This window comes from Hemicordylus capensis, chromosome 4, assembly GCF_027244095.1.
Source record: "Hemicordylus capensis ecotype Gifberg chromosome 4, rHemCap1.1.pri, whole genome shotgun sequence".
Classification (NCBI taxonomy): Eukaryota; Metazoa; Chordata; class Lepidosauria; order Squamata; family Cordylidae; genus Hemicordylus; species Hemicordylus capensis.
The window spans coordinates 278,134,710-278,161,757 of record NC_069660.1 but is presented as its reverse complement, the minus strand read 5'-3'; the positions used below and the strand labels follow the sequence as shown (position 1 = coordinate 278,161,757).

The 27,048-nt window shown below is 43.4% G+C and overlaps 1 protein-coding gene across 1 annotated transcript in view; it reads left to right on the top strand.

The window, feature by feature from the left end:
- The window catches only part of CNGB3 (cyclic nucleotide gated channel subunit beta 3), a 190,223-nt gene that overhangs the window by 77,420 nt on the left and 85,755 nt on the right, over positions 1–27,048 (top strand). Inside the window, exons 2-3 of the mRNA XM_053313409.1 lie at positions 3,550–3,646; positions 23,736–23,856. Coding sequence (XP_053169384.1) covers positions 3,550–3,646; positions 23,736–23,856 — 218 coding nt within the window. The remainder of the gene's footprint in view (positions 1–3,549; positions 3,647–23,735; positions 23,857–27,048) is intronic.

Sequence of the window (27,048 nt, the reverse complement as noted above, 5' to 3'; positions counted from 1 at the left end):
TTAATTAATTAATTAATTAATTAAATAAAATGATAGTCCAGTTCCCTTTTTCTGTGGTATAGAGAGCAATAGCTGAATAGTTTCAGCTCTTCGTAGTTTTCGCGGGTGCTATTTTCAGTTTCACTTTCAGTATGTGTCTTATATCTGCATTGTCTGAGGGAGTAGCTGTGTGGGTTGTTGAGGAGTTGATAGCGGAGGTTGGAGAAGGAGTCTGGAGGAGTTTTTTGTGCTTTGGAGGAGGTTTTGGTGGAATTTGGAGCTGTGGTTGTTGGAGTGTGGAGGAGCACTTTGTAGTGTTTCCAAGCTGCAGCTGGGAGTGCTCAAGGTAAAGTACAGTACAGCTCCATCCATTGGATTGTTCCGAGGTGTGGGTGGGGTCTTTGTATCAAACAATACTGTACAATCCAGTATTGCTAGCTTCAATGACTTAAGTGTACAGTACATTTTAAAACTTAAGACCAGAGCTGCAAATTTGCCCCTGCTAACTGAGCAAAGAGGCACCTTTTAAAAGTGGTGGATCTCCTATATTAAGCAGGGGGAGAGCAACTGTCCCTATCCAACCCCAACATAGTATTCTTAGAGTGGCTGTTGCTGGTGTCCACCTTATGTCTCTATTAGATTGTAGGCCTTTTTGGCACAGAGAAGCATCTTATTTATTGTATTTATTTATTTTCCTCACTTATTTCTGCTTATTTCACTTATTTATGCTCCTGCCCTTTTGGGGGATTATTTTGGGTGATTTGAGGAACTTAGACATTTTCCAAGGATTAGCATAGGCTCAAAGTTCCTCCCACCCATGGTTTCCCCATTCACTGTAATAGCCGGGAACCTAACTCCTGCTCAAAATGAGGGCCTCCTGTACTTACAATCATTTAAAAGAAGAAAAAATCCAAAGGAGCATACATGGGTAGGGGTTATTTTACACTATCTCCCCTTTCTCCCCTGAAGCCCTCTGTGCCTCCAAAAATGTTGGAGATGACGTTCCAGTTCACTGAACCTTTGCTCCAACTATCCTAATGGCCGCTAAGGGCATTGGGAGTAGAGGTAGCTAGTGAGGGTATCCTTACCTGTCTCTGCTTGACTTTGCTCTATGACCCCTGCTTTAACTCCTCAGGTACATACTTCCTCTAGTGAGTCAGTTCTCTTCCGATCTTCCTAGAGAGAAGATGGAAACATCTCCATCTCTCTCTCTCTCTCTCTCTCTCTCTCCCTACCTACCTATTCATTTTGTAGTTGATAGATAGGATAGTTCTTTACTATCTCAAATGTACTTCACCAATAAATAAATTTAGTTTAGACTCTACAGTGATCTCCATGTGTGTTACTTAAATAGCTGCAACAACTAAACTCTGCACTCTGTAACTGGAGTGGTAGCATCCTTAGTGCATTGCTAAATAACCACAAACCCTGACAAAAAAATATATGTCCCTGAGGGTCATGCAACCCTCAAGGACATATTGCGGGGTGGGGGGGCAGTGGGCTTCAGAGGGAAGAGGAGATCATAAAAAACCTCCTTCCCCTCTAACGTGATGGTGCAGTGCTAGTCTGCATGTCATCCACTGTTGTACCAGCATAGTACTGGTTTGGATGTCAGCCTTGGAATGTTGTCTTCTTTAAGTGCTATTTTTCAACAATTAAGAATATTTGTTTTGCTGTAAATCTTCATAACCTACATCCTTATGGAACCAAAGCAGCAATAAAACAGTTTGATTAACCATATCATGAGGATGTGTCTAAATAAAACAATAAACAAATTATTTGCAGTTAGCTGTGAGCCATTCATCTTAATTGCCTCTCTCCGAGCGAAGGCAACTTTGGCTTCTGTTGGATACAGTGATTTAATTAAGGCTGTGATCCCAAGCACACTTTATGAAAAGGGTAATTTTCATTGAACGCAGTGGAGCTTGCTTCCAGTTAAATGTGTTTAGGATCAGGATGTAAATGTATGCAAAAGTTATTGACTTAGGAAACATGTTTCTCCTTACAGATAAGTGTTGGGTGCAAATAAGCTTAACTGAGAACTGAAAATCAAGCTGCAAAATGGGAGTTCTGTGGTTATATATCCAAAAGTATTTTTTTAATTTCACTTTAAAGTAGCCATGGGGTGGGGGTGGGGTGAGCAGCAGTGCTGAGAGAGGGAGTGTTTACTTTTCCCACTTTACTGTTCTGATCTAACAATCCCCATCCTGAACCCAAACCTGCTATTAGTCTTATTAACGGGGGAACCCCTCCTCCAGCTTTTTCACAGTTAAAAAAATAATGTCAGAAGATCCTATCATGTCATGTCTGTTTTGTCCCTCAGACAAATCTCAGTAATTGCACATCCCCCTTGGATATATCACAGATCAATGGTCAGAGAACTGCTTTTATATTTTAGGAGCTGAGTTTAAGTGGCAAGGTAAAACAGCCTCAATGTACTACACTCTCAAAGTTACTGTATGTTCCTTTTAAGAAGCAAAGAACTATACCAAGAAGGGGTATAGCAATTTCTTTCTGTGTAACCAGCCTAACATGGACTTCACCTTGCTCTCTGAGGCACACAACAACTGCATCACATAAAGAACTTGCTTGAGGTTTGAAAGATGTACCACAGCCGGCAGTCTAAACCCCTGGTCAAGAGGAATGTAATGTAATAAACAGCTGTACATCTGTTTTGCACCTGAAATAGGAGATACGGTATAATCTAGACCTCAGGGTAAGCTAGACCTAGTTTATGTGGGAAGGTTGTTTAAAGTGATTTTACTCATACGCCTCGGCATGCCCTAGTTTTAGTTTCCCCTTCATCTTCCCTCTACTTCACAACATTTCACACTACACTTGTAGCTGAAGCCTTCCAAATTTCAAATGTCATTTATCCAAACTGAGCAAAATTGGTGATATTCAGGTACAGTTTTGGACATTTTGTTCCTCCTTACTTTTCTTCATCATCTTTCCAGTTTGTTTGTTTGTTTGTTTGTTGTTGTTGTTAAATGGCCTAAAGGGCTAAGTAGTCTCCCTTTCTTAAGATTGCCAGCTTTTTACAGCTTTTGCTCCTGCACTTTTAACACCAGTCTGCCATATAGAAAATATCCAGATTATTTTATTGCCTTATCTCAAGGTCAGGACAAACTTCACCTGTATGACTTGTGTGTCAGGCTGCTAACAAAAATATAGGGGCAGGGTCAATAAAAGACTGGCAAACTTTCTTTTTAAAAAAATAGTTTCCTTTTCATAAAATGGGCACTGTAAAGAATCTATCTCACAATGCGGTTGCAAGGTTGGAGAAAATTGTAAGGGTGCTTCAGTATTATAGAAATGAACAAATAGCACAGAATTAGTTCTTTATTGCAATTGGCATCTAAATATACTTTCTAATATTTTAGATACTAACAACAATATATTTATGTATCTAAATATGAAGTAAGTTGAAGATTGCATTTTTAGTCATAGAAACATTGTATGAACGTTTCAATATTCAACATCGTACAATAGAATTAACATTGTATATGAACACTATCTTTCTGTTCCTAACATTCATTATTTAATCATACATCTGCTGTTTCCCTGAAGGAAGAAAATAAGGAAAACAAGGAGGAAAATAAGAACACAGGCAATGCCCCCCCAAAAGAGACAGAAAACACAGTGCAGCCAGATACTAAGCAACAAGGTCAGTAATATCTACATTCAGACAAACTGTATGATGTACTAAGTAATTAAAAGGGAGCATACAAACTTCATATGTATTCAAAACTTGCACTTTTTGCCCCACATTGGATAAAATTCTGTGTCTGTTCCTTGCCTAATTCTTCCTGATAACAGATAAGGAGTAAATCTTATCTGGGATGTACCACTTCATTTTGCAGGTTGAGGCTTCCATGACTGAATGTTTCCCCATAGGAACAAACAAACAAACAAACAAATAAAACCTGTACATGGGCGTTTTCCTGGTTAGCCTCTCAACAGCGGCCAAATGCTCCTGTTCAGGCAAATTGCATTCAAAACGTAAATAGCAAAGTGCCCAGCAGGGGGAGCAGTCTCTCCAAAACTAACAACCCCAAAAAACAGCAACATTTTTACGCCGGATATACAACGTTATAGCACCATATCGCAACAATTAAATTCGAAACAAGGCATTGGAAATATGAATGGCACCCTGCTGTCAGCATAGGGACTGCGGTGTCACAACACAGGAAGTGTGGCAGCACACTTCAGAGATATGTCGTGACCCCGTTGCAGGGTCTAATCTGGAAAGTGCCATAGAAAACTTGATGTCTGAGAGAATGTTCTAGCCTAACCTTTTCCCTGACTTTGATCCTCACTGTTCTGGACATTCTTTTTCTAGTTTTTATGTGGAAGGATATTCCATTATGTGAGTCCTCACTTGCAGTCTGAAGTTATATAGCCGCCATCCTCATCTACTGTTTCAGAACAAGGCTGCTGCCAACCATATTGCTGAAGCCAGTTTAATCTTGTAAAGATTCGTTTTCCTACAGACCATTACAGATTTCAAAAGCCTAGCCTCGTCTCTCTGAAGTGCAAAGTAGATTTTGACTGGGTGGCATTTTCAAACAAGGAAGTACATGCATGCATTATGCTTGCAACTGTAGCATAATGTGCCCACTTAGACACTGTTTGCGGCTTTTAGAAATATACAGAGGTTGTTCACACAACCAAATGGTGGGGGCGGGGAGGATGGGGCAAGGCAGGATCCTACCTACTTTCCCCCAGATGATCAGCACCACTTTGGGGCTCCACCACTTCCATTACCATACGACTGGTAATAGCAGTAGATGCCGCAAGTGAGATTGAGAGGAGGGTGATAGGAACATAGGAGCATAGGAAGCTGCCATATACTGAGTCAGACCATAGGTCCATCTAGCTCAGTATTGTCTACACAGACTGGCAGCAGCTTCCCCAAGGTTGCAGTCAGGAATCTCTCTCAGCCCTATCTTGGAGAGGCCAGGGAGGGAACTTGAAACCTTCTGCTCTTCCCAGAGTGGCTCCATCCCCTGAGGGGAATATCTTACAGTGCTCACACTTCTAGTCTTCCATTCATATGCAACCTGGGCATCCTCCCACATCCCACAATGTACCCTGCGGGCAGTGGAGAAGCAGCCTTCACCAGTGCAGCAGGACTCCTCTTCCTGGCGCTGCTGCACTTGGGACTCTATGGCTGCCACCCCCAACCACCCTTTCCAGAACTCTGGTGCTGCAGATGACCAGAAAGTGGGGTAGGATGGACTCTTTCCCCCTCCTACCTCACCTTTCACCTGGGTAGTGGATCTGCACTACTCAGACCTGCAGCAGCTGCGTCTGGAGGCTTCCCAGTCTCTTAGATGACACAGGCTGCTTGGGCAAAATCTCTCCTACCCAAGCAGTTTTTCTTGAGTGAATGGACTCACAGTATGTTAGGCAGGCAAACAGCAAACTTGATTTTCCTTTGCCTACTACCCCATTCAACGTGTGTGACCTGGGAGGCTTTCCCACTTCGTTGCTATGGCCTGCTCCAGGATACTACTGTCCTTTGCTCTAAATGATGACATGAGAACTTTTGCCACCCTGCCAGGGCTTTCATGGCTTCTCCCATCACTTGTCTTGCCTGTGATTGTCTGCTTAGCACTGTTGTTCCTCACCTCACAATGGGGCGGCAAGAAGGTAAAGCATGGAAACAGAATTCAGAGGGCAGGCAGAGGTGAAGAGCCAGGGAAGGATGCCAGCTTTCATTATCTGCTTCTGGCCTGTGCCTTACAGCATCTGGATTTGCAGATGGAAGCTGGTGATAATGCTTACCTTCATGAAACACTTCATGTGCTGATTCCTGTAAACAGGGCCCAGGCTGCACAAGAGCAGACTGGGAACATTTTTTTTCTGTTCAGTTGGCAACCCTAGAGCAGGGAGCTGAGCCAAAGAAAGGAGCCAGGGCTAAGCCACCCCTGTTGCTCAACTATTGCTAAACAGACATAAACGGCTCAGCGCACGGTGGGAGGGGTAACAGCCTACTATCTTGTAAATTTAGATCCGGAAATAAGCAACTTGAGGCAGGTATTATGGTGTCTGCTTGTTATCCCACAATAAACATCACGTTCTGAAGACTAAGGGCCTTGTTTAATGTCTCAAAACATTGTTCACAAAAGCATCAGTACTGGGCCATTTCCAAGGAGCCCAGGCACAGTCTCGTTCTAATCAACAGACTGCTACAGTTTGCTACAAATGTTTTTCTTTCTCGCCTACCTAGCTTTTGACCTGGGCTTAAAGCCAGGGCTACCCAATTGGGAAGGAGCTGGATAGGAGAGATTCCTGTGCCTCCCAATGAGCCTCTGTACCCAAGTTAACCCTCTCCTCCCCAAAAAGATCTACTCATGAGAATGACCTCAGTGGCTGACATCCAGACTAATGCTGCATTAGTGCCAATTAGTTCTTGCACGTGTGCAAGCTAGTCGTGCTAACTAGTTACGGCAAGTCGAGAGCTTGCATTCCAGGCTAGTGTTGTGCTGCTGCAACAAGGCGTACTTACACCCTCAGCCCATTTATGTTGCAGGGAATGATGCAAAGTTATCCACTAGCCTTATTGCCCAAGTGGAGTGAGACTGCAAGAGACTGCACAACTTGGAACATCTGTGCAGCCATGCAATCTGCTGCATGCCTGTGTGCATCGGTGTTCATTGCACTAGTGCACCATTAGTCTGGATGTCCGTCAGTGTGCAAGTCTCTTCTTTCCTGACACTAAAAGCTAATAAATAACATGAGAAAAGGAAAATGCCATAAAGGCATTCAAGCTGTTCATTGGCTATGCTTTTCTTCTGTATAAAATGCTGCTATCAATAAGCAATCACTTATAAAACAAAATCTGAAATTAACTAACTGTAGCAAGGGGTGCTAAATGGTATAATGAATCCTGGCATGTTGCATCTCCCACGTCACTGATACTTGCCAGTGGAATGAAATATGGCCCTAAACACATACTTGCTTTGCCTTTTTGAATGCAGATTTTATTTTTGCAGGTGCCTTTAATGAAAGATCCTTTATTAAGGACTTTGAGCTATTATTTTTCTTATTATGCAATGTGTCCAGTATTTTTAATGGGATATTTAATGCACATTTGCTAGCTTTATTGCTGGAGACTGTGCAGATAATTTGATATACAGAGCAGAATTCTATATACAAAAGGGGCAGATGAATAACCTCCATTTGTTGCCCTTTTGAAAAATGAAGACATGACCTGATAGTGTAGCAAACGGAATTTCATCATTGACATATACAAAACAAGCATGCAATCTAGCATTGAAAAGATAATAATAATAATTATTATTTACATTTGATATCCTGCTCTTCCTCCAAAGAGCCCAGAGTGGTGTACTACATACTTCGGTTTCTCTTCACAACAACCCTGTGAAGTAGGTTAGGCTGAGAAAGAAGTGACTGGCCCAGAGTCACCCAGCAAGTATCATGGCTGAATGGGGATTTGAACTCGGGTCTCCTCAGTCCTAGTCCAGCACTCTAACCACTACACCACGCTGGCTCCAGACTAATAAAGCACTGGTGCTGTGGGAGAAGCACTGGGATAGCACCAGTGCTTCTGAACAGCTCTGGACTAATATTGCACCAGTGCTTGTATAGGGGAATGATGAATTTCAGTTAATCCTGTTGGATGGACTTCCAGTGCATCAGCCTTTTGCACCAACTATCCTAATGACCACTAGGGGTCTTGGGAGTAGAGATAGTGAGTAAGGGTCACTTACCTGTCTACCTGTCTCTACTCTATGACCCCAATTTGATTCTTCCGCACTTTCTGTGCTGAGTCACAATCCTTCCTTTCCTCCTAGAGAGCAGATGGAAACATCTCTCTCCCTCCTTACCTATTCATTATGTAGTTCTTTTAATTAGGTTTAGGTCTTTCCTATCCAAGTATACTTTACCAATAAATACTTAGTGTTTAGTTCTACAAGGATCTCCATGTGTTTTTCTCTAAATAGCTGCAACAACTAAATCATCCTCTGCTACCCACTCTGTAACTGGAGTGTGTGTCCATTCCTTAGTACTCTGCTGTTTTACCCACTGGGGTAAAAATTAACAACCTCTAACAAATCCCTTTCCCCCAGAAGCACTGTGCCACCCAACAATTTGTCCCTGGGGACTATGCATGAGCCATCCTGAGCTGTAGAGCTAAATTAGTTGAACTCTTCAGAAGCATCGGCTTCTCCCATAGCACTGGTGCTTCATTTGTCTGGATGTCAGACTCTGTACTAGCCATAATGGGAATGTCTCCTAAATCTCATATAGTATGTTTAGTCGTATTACTCCATTAAGCAGCTCACCATTAGGTAGTGTTGTTGAGATTGGTTTTGTCCTACATGAAGTAGTTTGCTTAAAAGAAAGGAAAAAAATCCTGTTTAAAGATTCACATTTCCCTAGCAGGGCAAGAACGCTCTCCCATTGGTTGAGGTGATTATGGCATCAGCCAGGGGTGTAGCTATAATTGAGCGGATGGGTTCAGAGAACCCGGGACCCCCAGCTCCACCCCTCCCTATTTTCTTCTTTATCTCCCTCACTCCAAGGGGCCATCGGGGAGAAGGGCGAACACAGCCCCCCCTCCCCTAGCTATGCCCCTGAATATGCCCCTGGCATCAGTCCTGCTCAACCTCCCTGTTCACTGCAAGAGAGAAGCCTCCATTGGTTTTATCTGTGACTTGTTTTGCATGGATTCCTTAAAAAAACAGGAAAAGGATTTGTGAAAGGAAATTTAGGAAATCTGCCGTATGTTGATTCCTGCATGATAGCATATTTCTTTGCTGGCAATGTAGATTACAGAGGAGAGGAGAGGAGAGGAGGGGAAGGAAGACCACAATGTCAGCAATGCACCCAAATCAGAACAACTAACTGCATTCCCTACCAACTGGGAGTCAGGTTCTGGGCCGAATGGAGGATGCCAAGAGTAAGAGAAATATGGGGGTACAGGAGTACTATCAGGCATAGTAACAGGATCCCTACTCTTAACTAAATTTACTCACCAAGTAAGACTGCTGCTTGAAATGGCAGGCTGGGCACTCATCTATGAGTAAATCTGTTTTCAAGGAGGTGTGCTTCTGGGGTATAGCTATAATTGAGCAGATGAGTTCAAAGAACCCGGGGCCCCCAGCTCCTGAGGGCCCCCCAGCTCCACACCTCCCTATTTTCGTCATTATCTCCCTCACTCCAAAGGGCCCCCAAGGAAAGGGGTCAACACTGGCCCCCTCTCCCCTAGCTATGCCCCTAGTGTGCTTAGCAGGTAGGCTGTGATCAGGCGGATTGAGAAGTGGTGCAGAAGGTGTGAAATCCAAGCAAATATACCCAGTATCATTTCTAGACTGGAAGGGAGGACAGCTATGAGAGACCCAAAATGTTTAGAAGGAGGATGTCATTTCAGAAAGCCTGAGAAACCTGACAATAAGCATCTTGACAGTCTGTGCACAACAACAGCACAATCAGTTGAAAACTCTTTTGATTCCAGCTTGTACTTCAGTTGAGGACATCTGTCAAGAAAAACAGACAGTTGAAATTTTTTGGGAAACAAATAGTCAAGAGGATAAAACCTGGCACTTAGCAGTTGTCTGTACTGATTATTTAGATGCACTTAGCCTGTGTTTGCAGCAATTATATAATTACTTGTCAGAGACTCACGAGCCCCATGGCAGCAACAGAGCCTACTCAGCTTAAAAGAAAATAGAAAAGTAGAGTTAATGCAAGGATTTGGGAAAGCCAAAAGAAGAGGATTGCTGGCAAGAACATAAGAACAGCACTGCTGGATCAGGCCCAAGGCCTATCTAGTCCAGCATCCTGTTTCACACAGTTGCCCACAAGATGCCTCTGGGGAGCCCATAGGCAAGAGCTGAGGCATGTCCTCTCTCCTGCTGTTGCTTCCCTGCAACTGGTATTTAGAGGCATTTTGCCTCTGAGGTTGGAGGTGGCCAATAGCCGCCAGACTAGTAGCTATTGATAGACCAGTCCTCCACGAATTTGTCTAAGTCCCTTTTAAAGCCATCCAAGCTAGTGGCCATCACCACATCCCGTGGCAGAGAATTCCATAGATTGATTGTTTGATTATTCATTCATTCATTCATTCACTCATTCAATTTATTTACCATCCTTTCTAAAGTGGCTCCAGGAGGTTTACATTAAAATAAAAAACACATAGTAAAACAATTAAAGTTTTAAAAAAACCAATTAAACCAGATTAAAATTAAAATCAAAACACTAGATACAGAGATGTTGTGAGCCACCCAGAAACGGAGGTTTGGGGCAGCATACAAATTCAATCAATCAGTCAATCCATGCCAGGCTAAAAACATGGCTCCTTAAGGCTCTACTGAAGGCCTCCAAGGAAGATAATCCTCGTATATGAGGATTATGCACTGTGTGAAAAAGTACTTCCTTTTCTTGGTCCTAAATTTCCTGGTCTTCAGTTTTATGGGATGGCCTCTGATTCTAGTGTTGTGAGAGAGGGAGAAACATTTCTCTCTGTCCACTCTCTCTACTCCATGCATAATTTTATACACCTCTATCATGTCTCCTTGTAGTCACCCCCTTTCAAAATTAAAGAGCCCCAGATGACATAGCCTTGCCTCATAAGGAAGGTGCTCAAGGCCCCTGATCACCCTGGTTGCCCTCCTTTACACCATTTCCAGTTCTAAAATGTCCTTCTTAAGATACAGAGACCAGAACTGCACACAGTACTCCAAATGTGGCTGCATCATAGATTCGTGTAAGGGCATTATAATATTAGCCCTTTTCTTTTCAATCCCCTTCCTTAGTAGGGGTGTTTGCAGTTCGATCTGAGGTTTGAGCACTGTTTGGGAGTGGGGACCAGGAGCTTTAAGAAAGAGGAGAGCAGGTCCTTACCTGCTCTCCGCTCCCCCACGTAACTTCCTGTTTGGGCAGCCCAAGTCCCAAGTACCCCCACGCGGCACCAACACACACATGGCATCCATCCATGCATGGGAACAATTCTCATGGTCCGAAACACCATGCTGACCATGCAAACAGCATACATTACTTCCAAAATTGTTCTGGTACAAGAGTACCATTCAGTGCAACATCTGAAAATTATAGGGATGGGCCTAGTCTGCTGGTTCCATGGCAGAAAAAGCCTTGTAAAATGAGAATATATTTTCCAAGCTCAGTAGAAATGTGACAGATTCCACCCACACCTCAGATGTGGATTTCTTTCCACAATCAACTACACCACTAGACACCACCAGCATGTATTAAACGGATTGTCAGCATGTTCCAGCATTAAAAAAAAAAGTGCAGGAAGTAGCTTGCATGGTTAGATTTGTCTCTGCCTGAGGCCCACAGCCACCACCATAACCACAAATGTACTAGACTAGCATGGAAACATTCAGGCCTTCTCTGCAAATTACAGTCTTCTCAGTGTGGATTGGGCCCTCACCATCAGATGACTTTGCAGGAGGGAGTGACAGGAAGAGCCCAATCAGCATTGGGCAGGCCGCAGTCCACACAGAGGTTTCTAGATGCAGGAGCACAGCAAATATGTCCTCAGTATATGTCGGCAGTCCATAGAGCCTGGATAGGCCTGACAAGACCTGTATGCATCTATAATGCATCAGAGCTTGCAATATAAGTTGGAGTGGTGGGCAGACAAGGCTTCTGAGAGCTACTTTTTCTTTTTGCTAGAACCTTGGGAATTACCAATAAGAAATAGTACCTTTGGGAAGGCAAAGCCAGACACAAGATCGCTGCTTGGGGCAACCAAACCAGTCACAGCATTGTCACTTATACGAACATTTACACTGGCAGAATAAGAGGTTTTAAACATCAAAACCTATGAATTCCAGGATAATTTTTCTGCAAGACAGGAGGAAAACAAAAGAGGCTGCTTTGTGGGGGAAGCACATGGTGGAGAGAAATTAGTGAGAGATAATGTAAAAGCAACCTTGGGCATCTGAAGAGAAAGGAGATTAAAAATGGCAGGGCCATGCCTCCACTTAGCTGGCCAGTCAGATTTGTAGTACTGGCTGCAAGAGGACAGAGAAGCAATCCCAAATGCCTGGAGACCCAGGAGCTAACAGTAGCTACTTAATGCCCACCCTGCTATAAATGAAACCAAAACTTTACTATGGAGTTTGCCTGGTGGGGGTGCCAATTAGATGGAAGAAAACAATATGACTGGAATTGCCACTATGTCCACGCGTATACCACAGTAATTGGGGACAGTACCATGGTAAAGTAGCTTCCCCCTTGCTTAGACTATGTGTGAAGGGAGCCTAAGCAAGAAAGCTGAAGGATTTAAAGATATGGTTGATATGCCAATGGATGTTCAGTGATCAAGCAACTCAATGCCACAGCTCAGTGAACAGTGCCAGTCAATGAAAAGACTCCTTTGAGTATCCACTTAATTCCTCCTCTTCTTGTCCTGGTCACTCATCACTGATTCTCTGTTCTTCCAGGAAGTCACTGTGTGGGCTTCTGGTTTCAGAGAAATATATATGCTGTCATTAAAGATTAGTCAGAGCTTGACTGGGTTTAATGAACTTGCTTACTCTTCTTCACCAGTGAAAGGCTAAAATGTAGGAAGTTAATCCATACTGTAATGCTAATTGTCGACAAGAAAATTCTGTTCTATATGAATGAGTTATTTCTCTCTCTCTCTTCATAAATCTTTCTATTATTGTTGTTTACACAGTCAGACAGGTGTTATTGACTGGTTTGTTTTATCTAGACATCGAGTCCTTTCCAAGGACCTGGGATGGCTGAATTTTATTGTCAATGGTGTCAATGGTATTATTATAGATATCATCACAGAATATAGGCTGTTCCCAGTAAAGTTGCTTTTTGTAATTGACTGATGGTGATTGCTGTGGCCCCTATGGTGTTAAGGTGCTCTTCAAGTTGTTTTGGAATTGCACCTAGGGTGCCAGTTACCACTGGGATTATTTTTGTCTTCTTCTGCCACAGCCTTTCAATTTCAGTTTGTAGATCTTTGTATTTTGTTATTTTTTTTCTATTTCTTTTTCTTCTATTCTGCTATCCCCTGGTATTGCTATGTCAATTATTTTCACTTTTTCTTTCTTTCTTCTCGACTACAGTTATACCTGGTGTATTGTGTGGCAGATGTTTGTCTGTTTGTAATTGGAAGTCCCATGATATTTTTGCATCTTCATTTTCTACAACTTTTTCAATTTTATGGTCCCACCAATCTTTGTCTACAGGTAGCTTGTATTTTTTGCAGATGTTCCAGTGTTGTTGTTGTTATTTATTCAATTTCTATACCGCCCTTCCAAAAATGGCTCAGGGTGGTTTCACAGAGAAATAATAAATAAATAAGATGGCTCCCTGTGTCCAAAGTGCTCACATTCTAAAACAAAAAACAAAAAAAGCAAGATAGACACAAGCAACAGTCATGGGAGGTAGTATGCTGGGGGTGGATAGGTCCAGTTACTCTCCCCCTGCTAAATAAAGAGAATCACCATGTTAAAAGGTGCCTCTTTGCCAAGTTAGCAGGAGTGTTAGCAGGTTCTAATCCATGAAAGAGAATATTAGACTGGCATGCAAGCCAGTGTTAGATCAAAGGAGAAGGACAAGGGACCTGTATCACTTCCCCTCCTCATCACCTCTGTGAGAGAAATTTATGTTCGCTTGTCCTCTAGGTGCAAGTCAGTGAGAGCAAGAAAATGCAGAAAGCCTTGGGTAGAGGAGATCATTCCCACAATTATGGGGAGCAAGCAAACATATGCATTCACTTTAGAAATGAATGGAAATGGATACAAATGATCCCCATTGGTATGAAACAAATCGGTATGAAACAAATATGCCATTGAATGAATGGTAACAAATGGGGGTTCTGTTTTTTGGGACCTGCCTTTGTTGCCATTAATTTTCATTTTTTTCAAAAAAGACAGAGGCTCAGCCTGACATTCTGCACAGCATTAGAACTGTGTATCAGGAGCTGCATCGGTGGAAGACTCTGCATTGCAGCTCTGCCCAGTGCAGTTGTGCACCTAGGTAATTTTGGCGCCTGGACTTTGGGAGCCCCTGCCCCGCCACCTGCTGCAAGTTAAGCATCATCACCTAAAGGCCTTTTGGAGCTTCCCCCCCCCATCCCCCACCCTGGCTGTGCATTCACCATTCAGAAAAGTAAGCAAGATATTGGAATTGCTTTGTTTTTCTCTTGCAGTGTTGCAATAAATCTGCTTGGACAAAAGATTGTGTGTGTGTTGTTGTTTTTAGAAACAATTCTGAAGAAGATACTTCCCACTGACCTACACGTACCATATTTTGCATTGAGAATCCTGGCACTTAAATTATCTGGATGCACGTTCAAGTTCAAGTTTGTGGCTGTAACATTAAAGAACTTGAACTTGAACTATCTGGATGCACTATTTTTTACCCCTGAACATTTATTTTCAACAACATGCACAGGGAAAGCTGGAAACTTTTTTTAGAATAGAAAAAGTTCTGAAATGACACTTCCTACTGTCCTGCACAGACATACCATGTGCTCGCTGATCTCCGGAGTTTGGGGTTGGCAGTGCGTGGCTGAGCGTGCTGCTAGTCTGAGGGTAGCTGGCCAGCCTGAAGCCCCACCATGCCCACCGATCTCCAGGCTACATGCGGCCAGGGGGTGGGGGCTGAGAGTGGAGTAGGCCTGCCTGCAGCCAGTGGTGGCAGCAAAGGCACTGGGCCTGGCCAGGCCTGGCTGCTTGCCTGGCTGTTTGGGATGTTCATGCCTGTGCAGTGCAACCCGTGAGCGTTGCAATTATGTGATATCACGTATTTGCGATGCTCATGCCTGCAGATTGTGATCCGTGAGTGTCGCAAGCGCATGACATCACATATTTGCCGTGCTTACGAGTCACACTGTGCAGGCATGAGCAATCATCACGCACTTGCAGTGCTCGTGAGTTGTGCTGTGCAAGCGTGAGTGTCACAGATAAGTGACATCATGTGCTTGCAATGTTCATGGGTCACACTGTGCAGGTGTGAGCATCACGAGCATCACCAGTGCCTTAGCCACTGCTGCTGGCCACAGGCATCCAAGCCTGCTCAGCTTTCTGCCCTCATCTCTGCCACGCACAACAGGAGATCAGTGGCCACACGGGCCTCAAGCAGGGTGCACATTTGGAGGCACCCTGGGAGACATTTGGAGCTCCTCCCCCCTGGTGCTGAGGACTAGATTTCCACCTGCAAGTCCAGTCCAATGAGTGCCCCTGGCCCAATGTGTTGCCAAGCAGAGAAATGCACACTGAAGGGGAGCAATTTTTGCTGCGCTCTTTTCTCTCCAAAAGGACTTTTTTGTTTCAGGAATAAGCCCCTGAGGGTCACGCAGCCCTCAAGTGTTCATCTTCCTTATAACAAGTATATTACCAGTGTGTAGGGACATAAAGAAATAATGAATGAAAATAGGAACAAAATTAAAATAATAAACAAACAAGGATTAAAAATGTGAAATACAAAGCCAAATGAGAATGATTTTTTTCCTTTTCTTGCATATGCCAAATGGGTAGTGCCTCTTAATCTCTTTGTCTCCCAGAAGCAGGGCCTCCTAGATTCACCTCTGCCACAATTGATTCTCCCAGTCACCACCAGGCTTTGTACACACGCACAAATGAGCACACACAAACTTTGTGTTCAGCCCCTGATGATAATTTCATGGCAGTACGACAAGCAGCAAGAGAATGACAGAGAGGCTGAAGGAAATGGCAACCATTAATCTGCCTCTCACAAAAAAAGAGCAACAACAAATCCTGAGTGTATTACTGATCTGAAAAGTTGCTTGTCGTCAGTTTCCTCATACCATAAACTTTTGATAGTTTCTTATAACTGAAGAAATATTATCCTAATGTCTCTATAAGCAAACATGTAGCATTTAATGAGTAGCTGAAGTTCAAGTAGTGTACAGTACCAGCAATTTTCTTCCTACACTTTCCTGCTACAAGTAATACTTCTCTGGAAGTATATTCCATGGTGTAACCATAGTGCAAACATTCCATGTTTGTCATTCCCAACATCATTCTAAGCATGGGGGTCAGGGTCATATTTACATTCATATGCTTATTTAATGCTGCTTTCTTGGCTTCTAAAAACTGATTTAATTATCTGTTCCCTTCCAATTATTCTTCCTAACATTCCAATTTTCAGAGTTTACTGCCAAAGAAATGTTAGAACTAGGGACAGGAAACTGAAGGATTTGAATCCATATTAAACAAAATTTCCTTGCAGAGACTCAAAGATAAACTATATGATCAGTAGAATTATATGATGCAGTTCATACAGGACTATACCATTTCAAAGAGTAGATTTGTTTTCCCATTAATTATACCAAGAAAACCTTGTATATTGAAATTACAATGTTGGGAAGTAGGATTCTGGGGAAAAGCATACCCATATACATGCATGTGCATGCACACCCCACATGAGGTGCTGAATTGCATAATTTATTCTCAGCAGAATTGGGGTGTGAATGTGGTAGTGCAGAAGTACATATCTGTGTTCCTAAGTTTTCTCACCAGAGCTGCTATTTGAGAGGCAGCCTCAAGAAATATGTGCCAGCTATTGAAAGATAACAATCTTTCTCTAAATATTTTCATTTCATTTCACTACTGTATGTCCTTAACATACTAATACTACGTAACGTATACACTTAGCTGATTATCCTAATTGTTTCCATAATTATCAAGATGCTTATGCTTATAAAGACAATTCTGTCTGATTTGATTTCCATATCTTCATTTACATGGAGGGAAAGAACAAAATGAGACATTTCTTAATAAATTTTGTCACCATTAATGTTAGTAATTAGCACTAGAACTGATTATTAAAATTTAGAGATTTAGTAGTTACAATTTTTTTGAATTTATAACAGAAGTATTAAGACACCTCTATGAGATATGGAACAAAATAGGCAATAATCTTAAGAAAGTTTAGTTTAAATTACCTACATTTGAAAACAATAAGATACCTTTAAAATTACATTGGAATATATGAAATAATTGTTGCACATTTAAAATGGGACTACGGCTAAATGTAAAGAAGACTAAACTAATGACAACGGGTACAGCAACCTTAGAATTGATAATGAGGACACTGAAGTGGTGGATAGCTTCTGCCTTTTAGGATCAACCATCAACAGTAAAGGATCCAGCAGTCAAGAAATATGCTGCAGACTAGCACTTGGTAGGGTTGCAATGAAGGCCTTGGAAAGGATATTTAGATGCCGTGGCCTACAAAGATTAGAATCGTTCAGAGAATCGTTTTTCCTGTGCCACTCTATGGATGCAAAAGCTGGACTTTGAAGAAGCAAGTCCATAATGCTGGGGAAAGTTGAAGGAAAAAGAAGAGGATGACCAGCAAGCAGCAAGGTGAATGGACTCGATTACAACAGCAATGAATGCACTACTGAGAGACCTTAAAGGCCATGTTGAAGTCAGATCATCCTGAAGAGAATCTATCTATGTGGTCCCTAAGAGTCAACACCGACTTGACAGCACTGCATCAATCAATAAATCATTGTTATTGGCTGCCAAAATGTGCAGTTGAAGAAGGCACCAGAAGACATCAGCATTCGCTACAGTGGAAGAAACTACAGCTTGCACAATCACCGTTTGGGACAGCAGAGCCACTGCTTCCGTGTACACAGCAGAGGCAGCACTGATGTCTTCTGGATCTGTTTCAATTGCACATCATATCAGCCATTATGTTTTTATCCAATTATCCTACCCTTCTTCAAGAGCATAATTAGTGTCTGTCCCATGGGGTGCAGGCCCCCAATGAATTGCTCAGAGTCCCGGGTCTCATCAGCCACCTCCCTCCTCCATGACCTCTCCCAGAAAGGAAGTGCAGCAATGGAGGCACCTGCAGAGAGCAGGGGAGAGAGCATCTAGCCTCACCTAGCTTTCTGCTGCTGCTTTCACCTTCATTCATTAGAGTCTTCATTATAATGTTAGAGACTTTTTTTAAAAAAAAAATGTAATTATTATTGAGGGGATTATGATTAAGTTTGATTATCAAAAGGGGGTCTGTGGACCTGGATCTTTAAAGTACCTAGCAACAGCTCTGCCGTTCTACTAAGGAGCTCAGAGGAGTACTTGAGCCTCATAACCACCCTCTGAGATAGGTGAAGCTGTGGAGGACACTCTGAGGCTATTCACAGGGCTAGCGGAGGCTAGCCCGATTTTCTCCCATCGTGTGAACCACTGGGCTCAGCTGCGAGCCTGGTGGTTCGCAAGTGGGTCACCCACTTCTGTAGCCCGGTGCTTAAACCGGGTTTGCGGAGTGAGCACTCTGCAAACCCAGTTTAAGCAACCGTGAGTAGCCGTGCCACGGCTCTGTGCAGTGGCTACTCACAAGTAGGTGCCTGGCGGGACAATGCAAAGCAGCCTCCCAGCTCGGGGGTCTCTCCAGTATGCCCTGCACACTTGCACAGGGCATACTGGAGCTTCCAGGGGCCATGTGACCCCCGATCCTCCCAGCCCCCACTGGCTCCATCATGGAGCCAGCAGTCATGTGGGCGGCCGATCCGGCCACCCAGGGCTGCAACCCTGCTCGTGTGCGGGGAGAGCGGGACAAACCCGCTCTCCCACCTCACCCTCCCCAGGCAGGTCTCTTGGATCGTGAGACCCACCTCTCTGAGGTGATTCTCACAATCTCTCAAAAGCAGGCTAAGGGAGCCTAGCCTACTTTTGGGCGATCATGTGCTGCAACAGGTGCTGCACAGCTCCCAACAGCTAGCCGCCCTAAATATCCCTCCCCTTGGCTAAAGTTAATGGAGCAAGCGCGCCGTTAACCTCATCTTTTTGCTCGCGTGTCGGCATGTGGCAACACACAAGGAGACCCCTGACTGGGAGGCTGCAAGCAGCCTCCCGGGCTCGGGAGTCTCTCCAGGATGCCCCACGAACTTGATTCCAGGAACTTCCTGGAACTTCCAGGGGCCATGCGGCCCCCGATCCCTGCAAACCATGCTGGCTCCGTTGTGTGGGCAGCTGATCCAGCCACCCAGGGCTGCCAATCCGGCCACTTAGGGCTGCCGATACTAGGGATGTGCATGGTCCGGAGCGGTCCGGACCGGCACTGAAGGGGGGTCTCCCTTTAAGGGCGGGGAGGGTTTACTTACCCCTCCCGCCGCTTTGCCCCCTCCAGCGCCCATATTCTTAGTAGAAGCCACCCCTTCTGCCTCCTCCAGTGCCAATGCCGCCTGGGCGCGTGCGCGGCTTTGCTTTAAAAAGTTCCTTTTGCTGGCGCTGAGGGATTAAACACCAAACAGAAGCCAGCAGAGCACCGCGCCGGCCGGCGGCTCCCCCATGCTCAGCCGCCCAGCAGCCACTGAGAACGCCCAGGGAGGACGCGCCGTAGCCGACGCGCCGCGGCCCCCAGGCAACCCTAACTTCCGGCTTCCATGCGACTTCCCCCAGCATACAGAGTGGCTGCAGAATAGTGGAAGATGGTATACACTCAGAGGTCCATTTACAGTCCTAGGGTTTTTTAGTTTAGAAAAAAGATGGCTGAGGGGAGGCATGATAGAGGTCAATAAAATCATGCATGGTGTGGAGAAAGTTGATAGAGAGAAATTTTTCTCCCTCTCAAATACCACTAGAACCAGGGGTCATCCCATGAAACTGACTGCCAAGAAATTTAGGGCCAACAAAAGGAAGTACCTTTTCACAAATGTATAATCAACCTATGGTATTCTCTGCCACAAGATGTGGTGACAGCCAAATGCCTGCATGGCTTTAAGAGGGGTTTAGACAAATTCATGGAGGACTGGTCTATAAATGGTTAATGGTCTGAGGGCTATAGGCCACCTCCAGCCTCTGAGGCAGGATGCCTCTAAATACCAGTTTCAGGGGAGTAGCAGTAGGAGAGAGGGCATGCCCTCAGCAATTGCCTGTAGCTTCCCAGCAGAATCTGGTGGGCCACTGTGTGAAACAGGATGCTGGACTAGACAGCCCTGATTCAGCAGGGCTTGTCTTATGTTCTTAAGAACAGGGATGTGTTGAAGTCATCTGGGAAAATTCTCCAAAGTTTCTTCTTGGGAAAGAAAAGGAAAGGTTGTGCCATCTGATCAGTGTCAACTCCTGGAGACCATAGAGCCATGTAGTTTTCTTGGTAGAATATAGGAGTGGTTTACCATTGCCTTCTTCCACACAGTATGAGATGATGCATTTCAGCATCTTCCTATATCACTGCTGCCCAATATAAGAGTTTCCCATATTCTGGGAAACACACCAGCAGGGATTCAAACCAACAGCCTCCTGCTCTCTAGGCAGGTTGCTTCCCCGCTGAGCCATTAGGTGACCCTGAAATTCTCTTTTGAACATCACTTTGGATAAATTTTGGTTCCAACCTTTTGAATACCAACTAGAATTCTGAGTTATATGCTAATCTGATTTGTTTTATGGACGTGTCATGTGGCCTACATTGTTTTATTTTCAAGTCTTGCTTGTTTCAAACCATTATTTTCTCTTGGCATCCGCTCAAGCAATAATTCTTTCAGTATGAACAAAAGTAGTGGTTATCAAATTAATCAAGTCCTATTAATGCACAAGACTTATTTATGAGTTGACTTTTCTCACATACCCCCCTTGCATCCTAAAAACCGCTATATACAATGAAGTTTCCAAATTTATGTGTTACAAATACAACACCAAGCTATTTTCCCATAATCATATTGCACTTAGGGCTAAATTGTGTCTCCTCTGTGCAGGGTGTCAAAATGACTACAGCATCTATATTTTTAGGATTAAAATTAAAAATACCAACTAAGATTAATTAGAGAAATTAGTCATATAAGGGTAGCTAAATGTCATCTTAAAGGACACTTTCTCAATGACTTCGTTTCACACCCTCTCGCTCAAATTTGCATTTCATAGCTAGCTATATTAACATCTGTTTTGTTGAAGGCTGCTCTATAAGCTATTTGCTGAAAAAGAAATCTGGGAAAGCAAGGAAGCACAACAGCAATTATTAGTGTGACAATCATCATGTCTTCTAAATATCTGTTTCTGGACATAATAAATATCTCTGACTTGGTCATAATATACCTGGGGTGAAATTTTCAATTTCATAATATCCTAAGAACATTTGTTCAAAAAGCAGATAAAGAAATCTCTCCAGGGTCTGTAAGCCCACACGTCAATCTTTATCACTTCAATCTTTAAGCTAAAACTATTGGAAAATTCAAAGTTCCAGAAACCAGCCAAGAATTTGTTTTCTTGAGCAAAGGTCATTTTATTTTGAAAGATCTTTTAAAAAATTCTCTTCAGTGCCTTGACTCACCGATAGATGTGTTTGGCAGAGAGAATATAACCACTACCCCGGTTTTAAGCCCCTGGTGGCGCAGTGGTAAAACTGCCGCCCTGTAACCAGAAGGTTACAAGTTCGATCCTGACCAGGGGCTCAAGGTTGACTCAGCCTTCCATCCTTCCGAGGCCGGTAAAATGAGTACCCAGAATGTTGGGGGGCAATATGCTAAATCATTGTAAACTGCTTAGAGAGCTCCGGCTATAAAGTGGTATATAAATGTAAGTGCTATTGCTGCTATTGCTATTGCTATTAAGGGACAGGGGAACTACCAGACTGATGTCATGGTTAAAGTGTTGGATTATAAGCAGAAAGTACCAGGTTCAAACCCCTGCTAAATGAGCAAAGAGGCACCTTTTAGAAGTGGTGATACTCTTTATTGAGCAGGGGGAGAGAAACTGGCCACATCCATCCCCAGCACAGCATCCCTCCAGCGGCTGTTGCTGGTGTCTATCTTATTTTTCTTCTTTAGACTGTGAGCCTTTTGGGGACAGGGATACACACACACACACACACCCTGCTTTGGGAACTTCTGTTGAAATGTGGTATATAAATATTCATCGTATTCATATTCCCACTCAGCCATGAACCTTACTGGGTGACTTTGGTCCAGCCACTGTGTCTTAATCTGACCTAACTCACAAGGTTGTTGTGAGAAAGTGTTGGAAGGGAGAACTATGTGTACTGCTCTGGGCTTTTTGGGGAAAGGATAGGATTAAAACACAAAATATAGATAAAAGCATATTACAAAAGATGTGAGGAAGTTGCCAAAAATGTTGACCCCGTGTCAAACTCTCCCTTGCCCTTCTATAATGTGTCGTACAACTTAGCCTGTGTGTCCTTGTGCCACAGCATACTGCATTTCTCTGCTCCTGCTCCTATTTTAGGCAGCTGTCAGACTTCAGCAAAGGTTAGGATCCAGCTCTGGGGAAGCTGGCTGTCAGTCTGAAAGTCATGGTGGTTTATTATCATCATGAAGAGTGATTGTTATATGGATTGTGCAAGGTGTCCACATCCCTTGGGATGTGGGGAAGACTAGATCCCATGGGTTCCCCACATCCTGTGTGAAATTTGCCCTACTCCTGTGAAAACCCCATTTTTAGTCACTCAGTTCTGACTTGATAATATTAACAACTTGTGTAATGAGAAACCCACTTGTGCAAATAGTTGATGGACCATAGTACTACTTTCTGGGTTGGAGGAGGAGTCATTTTCAGCACAGGATGTATCGGAGGGTTGGCTCCCAAGGGCACACACCCCTGAACATATCTGGAAAACCGAAACAGATCCCTTAACTGAAAAGATCATAGGGGCTTCCAGGAACTTGTGTGTTCTGTGTGTTCTGCTGAGGACCAGCAAATAACTGTCTGTCTAAACACAAGAAACACTCACGTTTTTCACTTTGTGTTGAATTAGTACAGAACCTTATTCTCAAGCTGACAATCCATTCTCTGTAATAAATGCCATAAGAGAACATCTTCTTCACCATGAGCCTAACCGCCTGTTGAGATCATCTAGAGAGGTTCGCCTGCAGTTGCTGCCAACTCGCCAATGGGCCTTCTCCATTGCTGCACCTGGACTTTGGAATGTGCTCCCTGTTGAAATATGAGCCTCCCTAACTCTGGCAACTTTTAAAAAGGCATTGAAACACATTTATTCACCCAGGTTTTTAATTAGATTTGTTGTTTAAATTTTTACTGCTGGTTTTAAATGGCTTTAATGTTAATGTTTTTAATGTTTACATGATTTTATTGTTTAATTGATTTAGTTTTGATTTTAACTGTTAATATATTTTAATTGTTTTTATTTGTTGTAAACCACCTTGAGCCATTTTTGGAGGAGTGGTATATAAATCAAAAGATGATGATGATGATGATGATGATGATGACGTCAGTGTGTGATCTTTTTACAACAGCTGATTAGGTGATCCACTGTTTCATCTGTTTCTTTACAAAGGCGGCACTTGCTGTTTGTTGTTGATTTTTCTACTTTTGCACTTATTGCACTTGTTCTTAGTGCCTGCTCTTGTGCAGCCAGTATTAAACCCTCTGTTTCTTTCTTCAAGTTGCCATTCTTAAGCCACTACCAGGTCTTGGTGATGTTTGATTTTCCAGTTATATTGTGCAAATATTGACCATGCAGTGGCTTATTTTTCCATTTTTCTGCTCAGTTCTTGACTTCTTCTTTCTTGTAGGCCTGCTTTGTTTCACGGGGCCACAAAAATCACCATCAGCCAATTACAAAAAGCAACTTTACTGGGAACAGCCTATATTCTGCGGCAATATATATAATAATAACAACAATATTAATAATAAAATTCAACCCTCCCAGGTCCTTGGAAAGGACTCAATGTCTGGATAAAACAAACCAGTCAATAACACCTGTCTGATTGTGTAAACAAGAATGGATGAATGGATGAATGAATGAATAAATAAATAAATACTGTTGTTATCATCTGATTCTAGATGCAGCAGAACCTCCAGGAAAAAAACTTGAGCCCACTCAGGCTGAAAACCCAGCACAACCTGCTGGGACAACACAACAAGAAGAGAAGCAACCAGATAATGAGCAGGAAGAGACAGCAGAGTGAGTAACATTAAATAAGAAACTGAGGATTCATACACATAATACATCACTAGTGTGGAACATTTGTCACTGTTTGTACTTTTGTGCCTCCAAACCCCATCAATTTCACAAATAAGACACAAACCTTCAGAAAGAAAGAACAGCAGCTAAAAAGTCTATGGAAAAATGGTATATTTCTACTCACAACCGATCTAGACACTGACAAAGATCAGTCATCACTTTCAGTTATGGAGTAGTACAAGGAGCTATTCAGTTGGTTGGTCTGACAAAGGGTCTTTCTACAATGTATGTCATACGCATACAGGAGATGGACTTCTGGTTTTGGCTTATTTAGTTCCCCAGTCAATGCATTTCCTGAGCCAAGCTAGAGAAAAGTCTTGTCAGTTTTGAAAGACTCAAGGATTTATTGGCATCCTTCAGATTTTTTTTGCTCCCTTTGTTTAAGCTCCTTATTTTTCTGGCTGCCTGGTTTGTTTTTAAAGCTGACATGGAGGACAGCATGTATGTATTGTACATTAATTAAAATATCAAAAAACCCTTCAGTTTAAAGGTAAGAGTTACGGTGCTTGGAAACTGCAAGCTAAAGTAGTCACCATAGCTTCCGTGCCATGTAAACAGTAAATACTTTGTACAACCTCATACATTATGCTGGCTGCATAAATTTGGCTTCATGCCATGGAGGCTCCATTCAAATTAGGCTCCATACTTTGCCTTGGTTTTTCATCTTGACATTGGGCTGGGGGGAGGGTGTGTCTGGGCAACAGGTGCAGCAGCTTTGATTGATTGATTGATTGATTGATTGATTGATTGATTAAGTGCTGTCAGGTCGGCCTCAACTCTTAGTGACTGCATAGATAGATTTTCTCCAGGATAATCTGTCTTCAACTTGGCCTTTTAGGTCTCTCAGTGGTGCATTCATTGCTGTCATAACTGAGCCCATCCTCCTCACTGCTGGTTGTCCTCTTCTTCTCTTTCCTTCAGTTTTCCCCAGTATTATGGACTTCTCAAGGGAGCTGGGTCTTTGCATAATGTGTCGAAGTATGATATTTTGAGCCTGGTCATTTGTGCCTCGAGTGAAAATTCTGGATTGATTTGTTCTCTGATCCATTTGTTTGTTTTCCTGGCTGTCCATGGTATCCTCAAAAGTCTTCTCCAGCACCAAAGTTCCAAAGCATCAATGCTTTTTCTATCTTGCTTCTTCAAGGTACAGCTTTCGCATCCATAGAGTGTCATGTGGAAAACCATTGTCCGAACTAGTCTAACCTTTGTATGTGAAGACACATACAAAGGCAGCAGCTTTACCAAGCTTTTATTTCTCCAGCGAGCCATTCTTCTCTCTCCATTCATACTGCTGGCAATTGAAGGTCTTTTTTGGCCCACAGCCTGAATAGAGGAAAAAGGAAGGATCGCCAGGTTGCAGCTCTTCCTGGCTTTGTGGCCTGGCTTTGTGTCTCAACACATGCTGACACAATATGGGAATGTGTTCCAACACATGCTGAAACATTCTCACCTCCAAAATAGCACTGTTGTGAGGTGGTCTTGCAAATGTTTGTGAACCATGCTCTCTCCAGCCTTATTCCTTGTGTCTCAGTGTTGCCTCTGTCACTCCACTTTCAGTCGGAGATGCTACCTCAGGTTGTTTTGTTCTTGGATGTTATTCTTTCATTCATTCATTCATTCAAATGCTGTGCCATTGGGTTCCACAGATCGATTGGCAAAATAAATGGTAATGACTATGAAATCTATTCAGTTCTCAGACATGCTATAAATATATGATTTCTCAGGTGAGAGAAGTTCCTTAAGTGCTGGGAACAAATCAAAGAGCTCAGGCAGATGGGGAATCTGGAGTGCATGTCAACTCCAAACAAATGCCAACTCCTCTCATCTCCCTAAATTGCTGTTGCTTTCAGACTGCAATCCTAGGCATGGTTACTTGGGGTGAATCCTCACTGGGTACAAGATGTTCCTACCTGGGGGCCAGTAAAAAGTACACAAGGATCAGATGTGGCCCTCGGGCCTTATGTTGTGCAGGCCTGCTCTAAGCAGTTCCAGTCCAGTGCAGGTTATTTGAGAACCACAGCTGGATGGTGTGAGAATGCAGATCTACTGCATGAAATATATGCACATTTTCTTAGCAACCCATCTGTTGGATGCTGTGAATAATGTCATGATGCATCAGACAGAAATCCATCAGGTACCAAACCAATGTGGTGTTGGAGATGTTGTACTAGGACTGTTCAAATCCTTTCTCAGACATAATGTTTGCTGGGTGACCTTGGACCATCATAATCTCTCAGCCTAACCTACCTGTGAGTAGGGATGCGCACCAAATTACTTCGGTGCACATCCAAGGGCAGCAAGGGGGTCCTACCTCCCCATCCTCCAAGCCCTGCCACCCCACCGCCGCACTATTGAAACAGAAATACCTCCATGCAGGCAGCAGCTTGTGCCACTTGCTCCTTTAAAACGCGGTGCCACCGTGATAGGATGGGTCCCCTGGCCTCCCTTGCGCAGCGTCAGCACATAAATGTCACCGATGCATGCACCGATGCCATTTACGTGCCGACACCATGCAAGGGATGCTGGGGGATGCATCCCATCGCCACAGTGCGTCATTTTAAAGGAGCAAGCGACACATGCTGCTGCTGCTTGCACTGAAGTATTTCCATTTCAACAGCGCCACAGTGGGGCAGTGGGGGCTTGGAGGAAGGGCAGGTAGCACCCGCCCGCCTCTTAAGGGAACCCCACGCCCCGTGCTGAAATGTTTCGGCGCCAAGGAGCTGAAACGCTTTGGGTTCATCCCTACCTGTGAGAATAATATGGGCGGAGGGGGAGAGAAGAACTTCCATGTTCAGAGGCAGTCTATGTCTTAATACCTGTTTAAGTAGTAACTTGGGACAAACATTGGGAAGAGTGTTCCAACAATCCTGCAATGTGTGACACTCTGTTCTCATAATTTTGCAAATGGGGGCTCAGAATAAGTTAGAAGTGAAATATTGACACAGGGATTCAGAGTGTGTGTGTGGGGGGGGGGAGAGCAACTCTTCCAGTATTAATATAGTAATTTATACAGCAGTCCTGCAGTACAGTTCACTAGAGAAACAATAGTTTCTACTTCATTCATACTGAAAATCTCTTTCATATAGTCCTCCTCTCCCTAGTAGGAAAATGGAGAAAAGCCCTACATAGCAA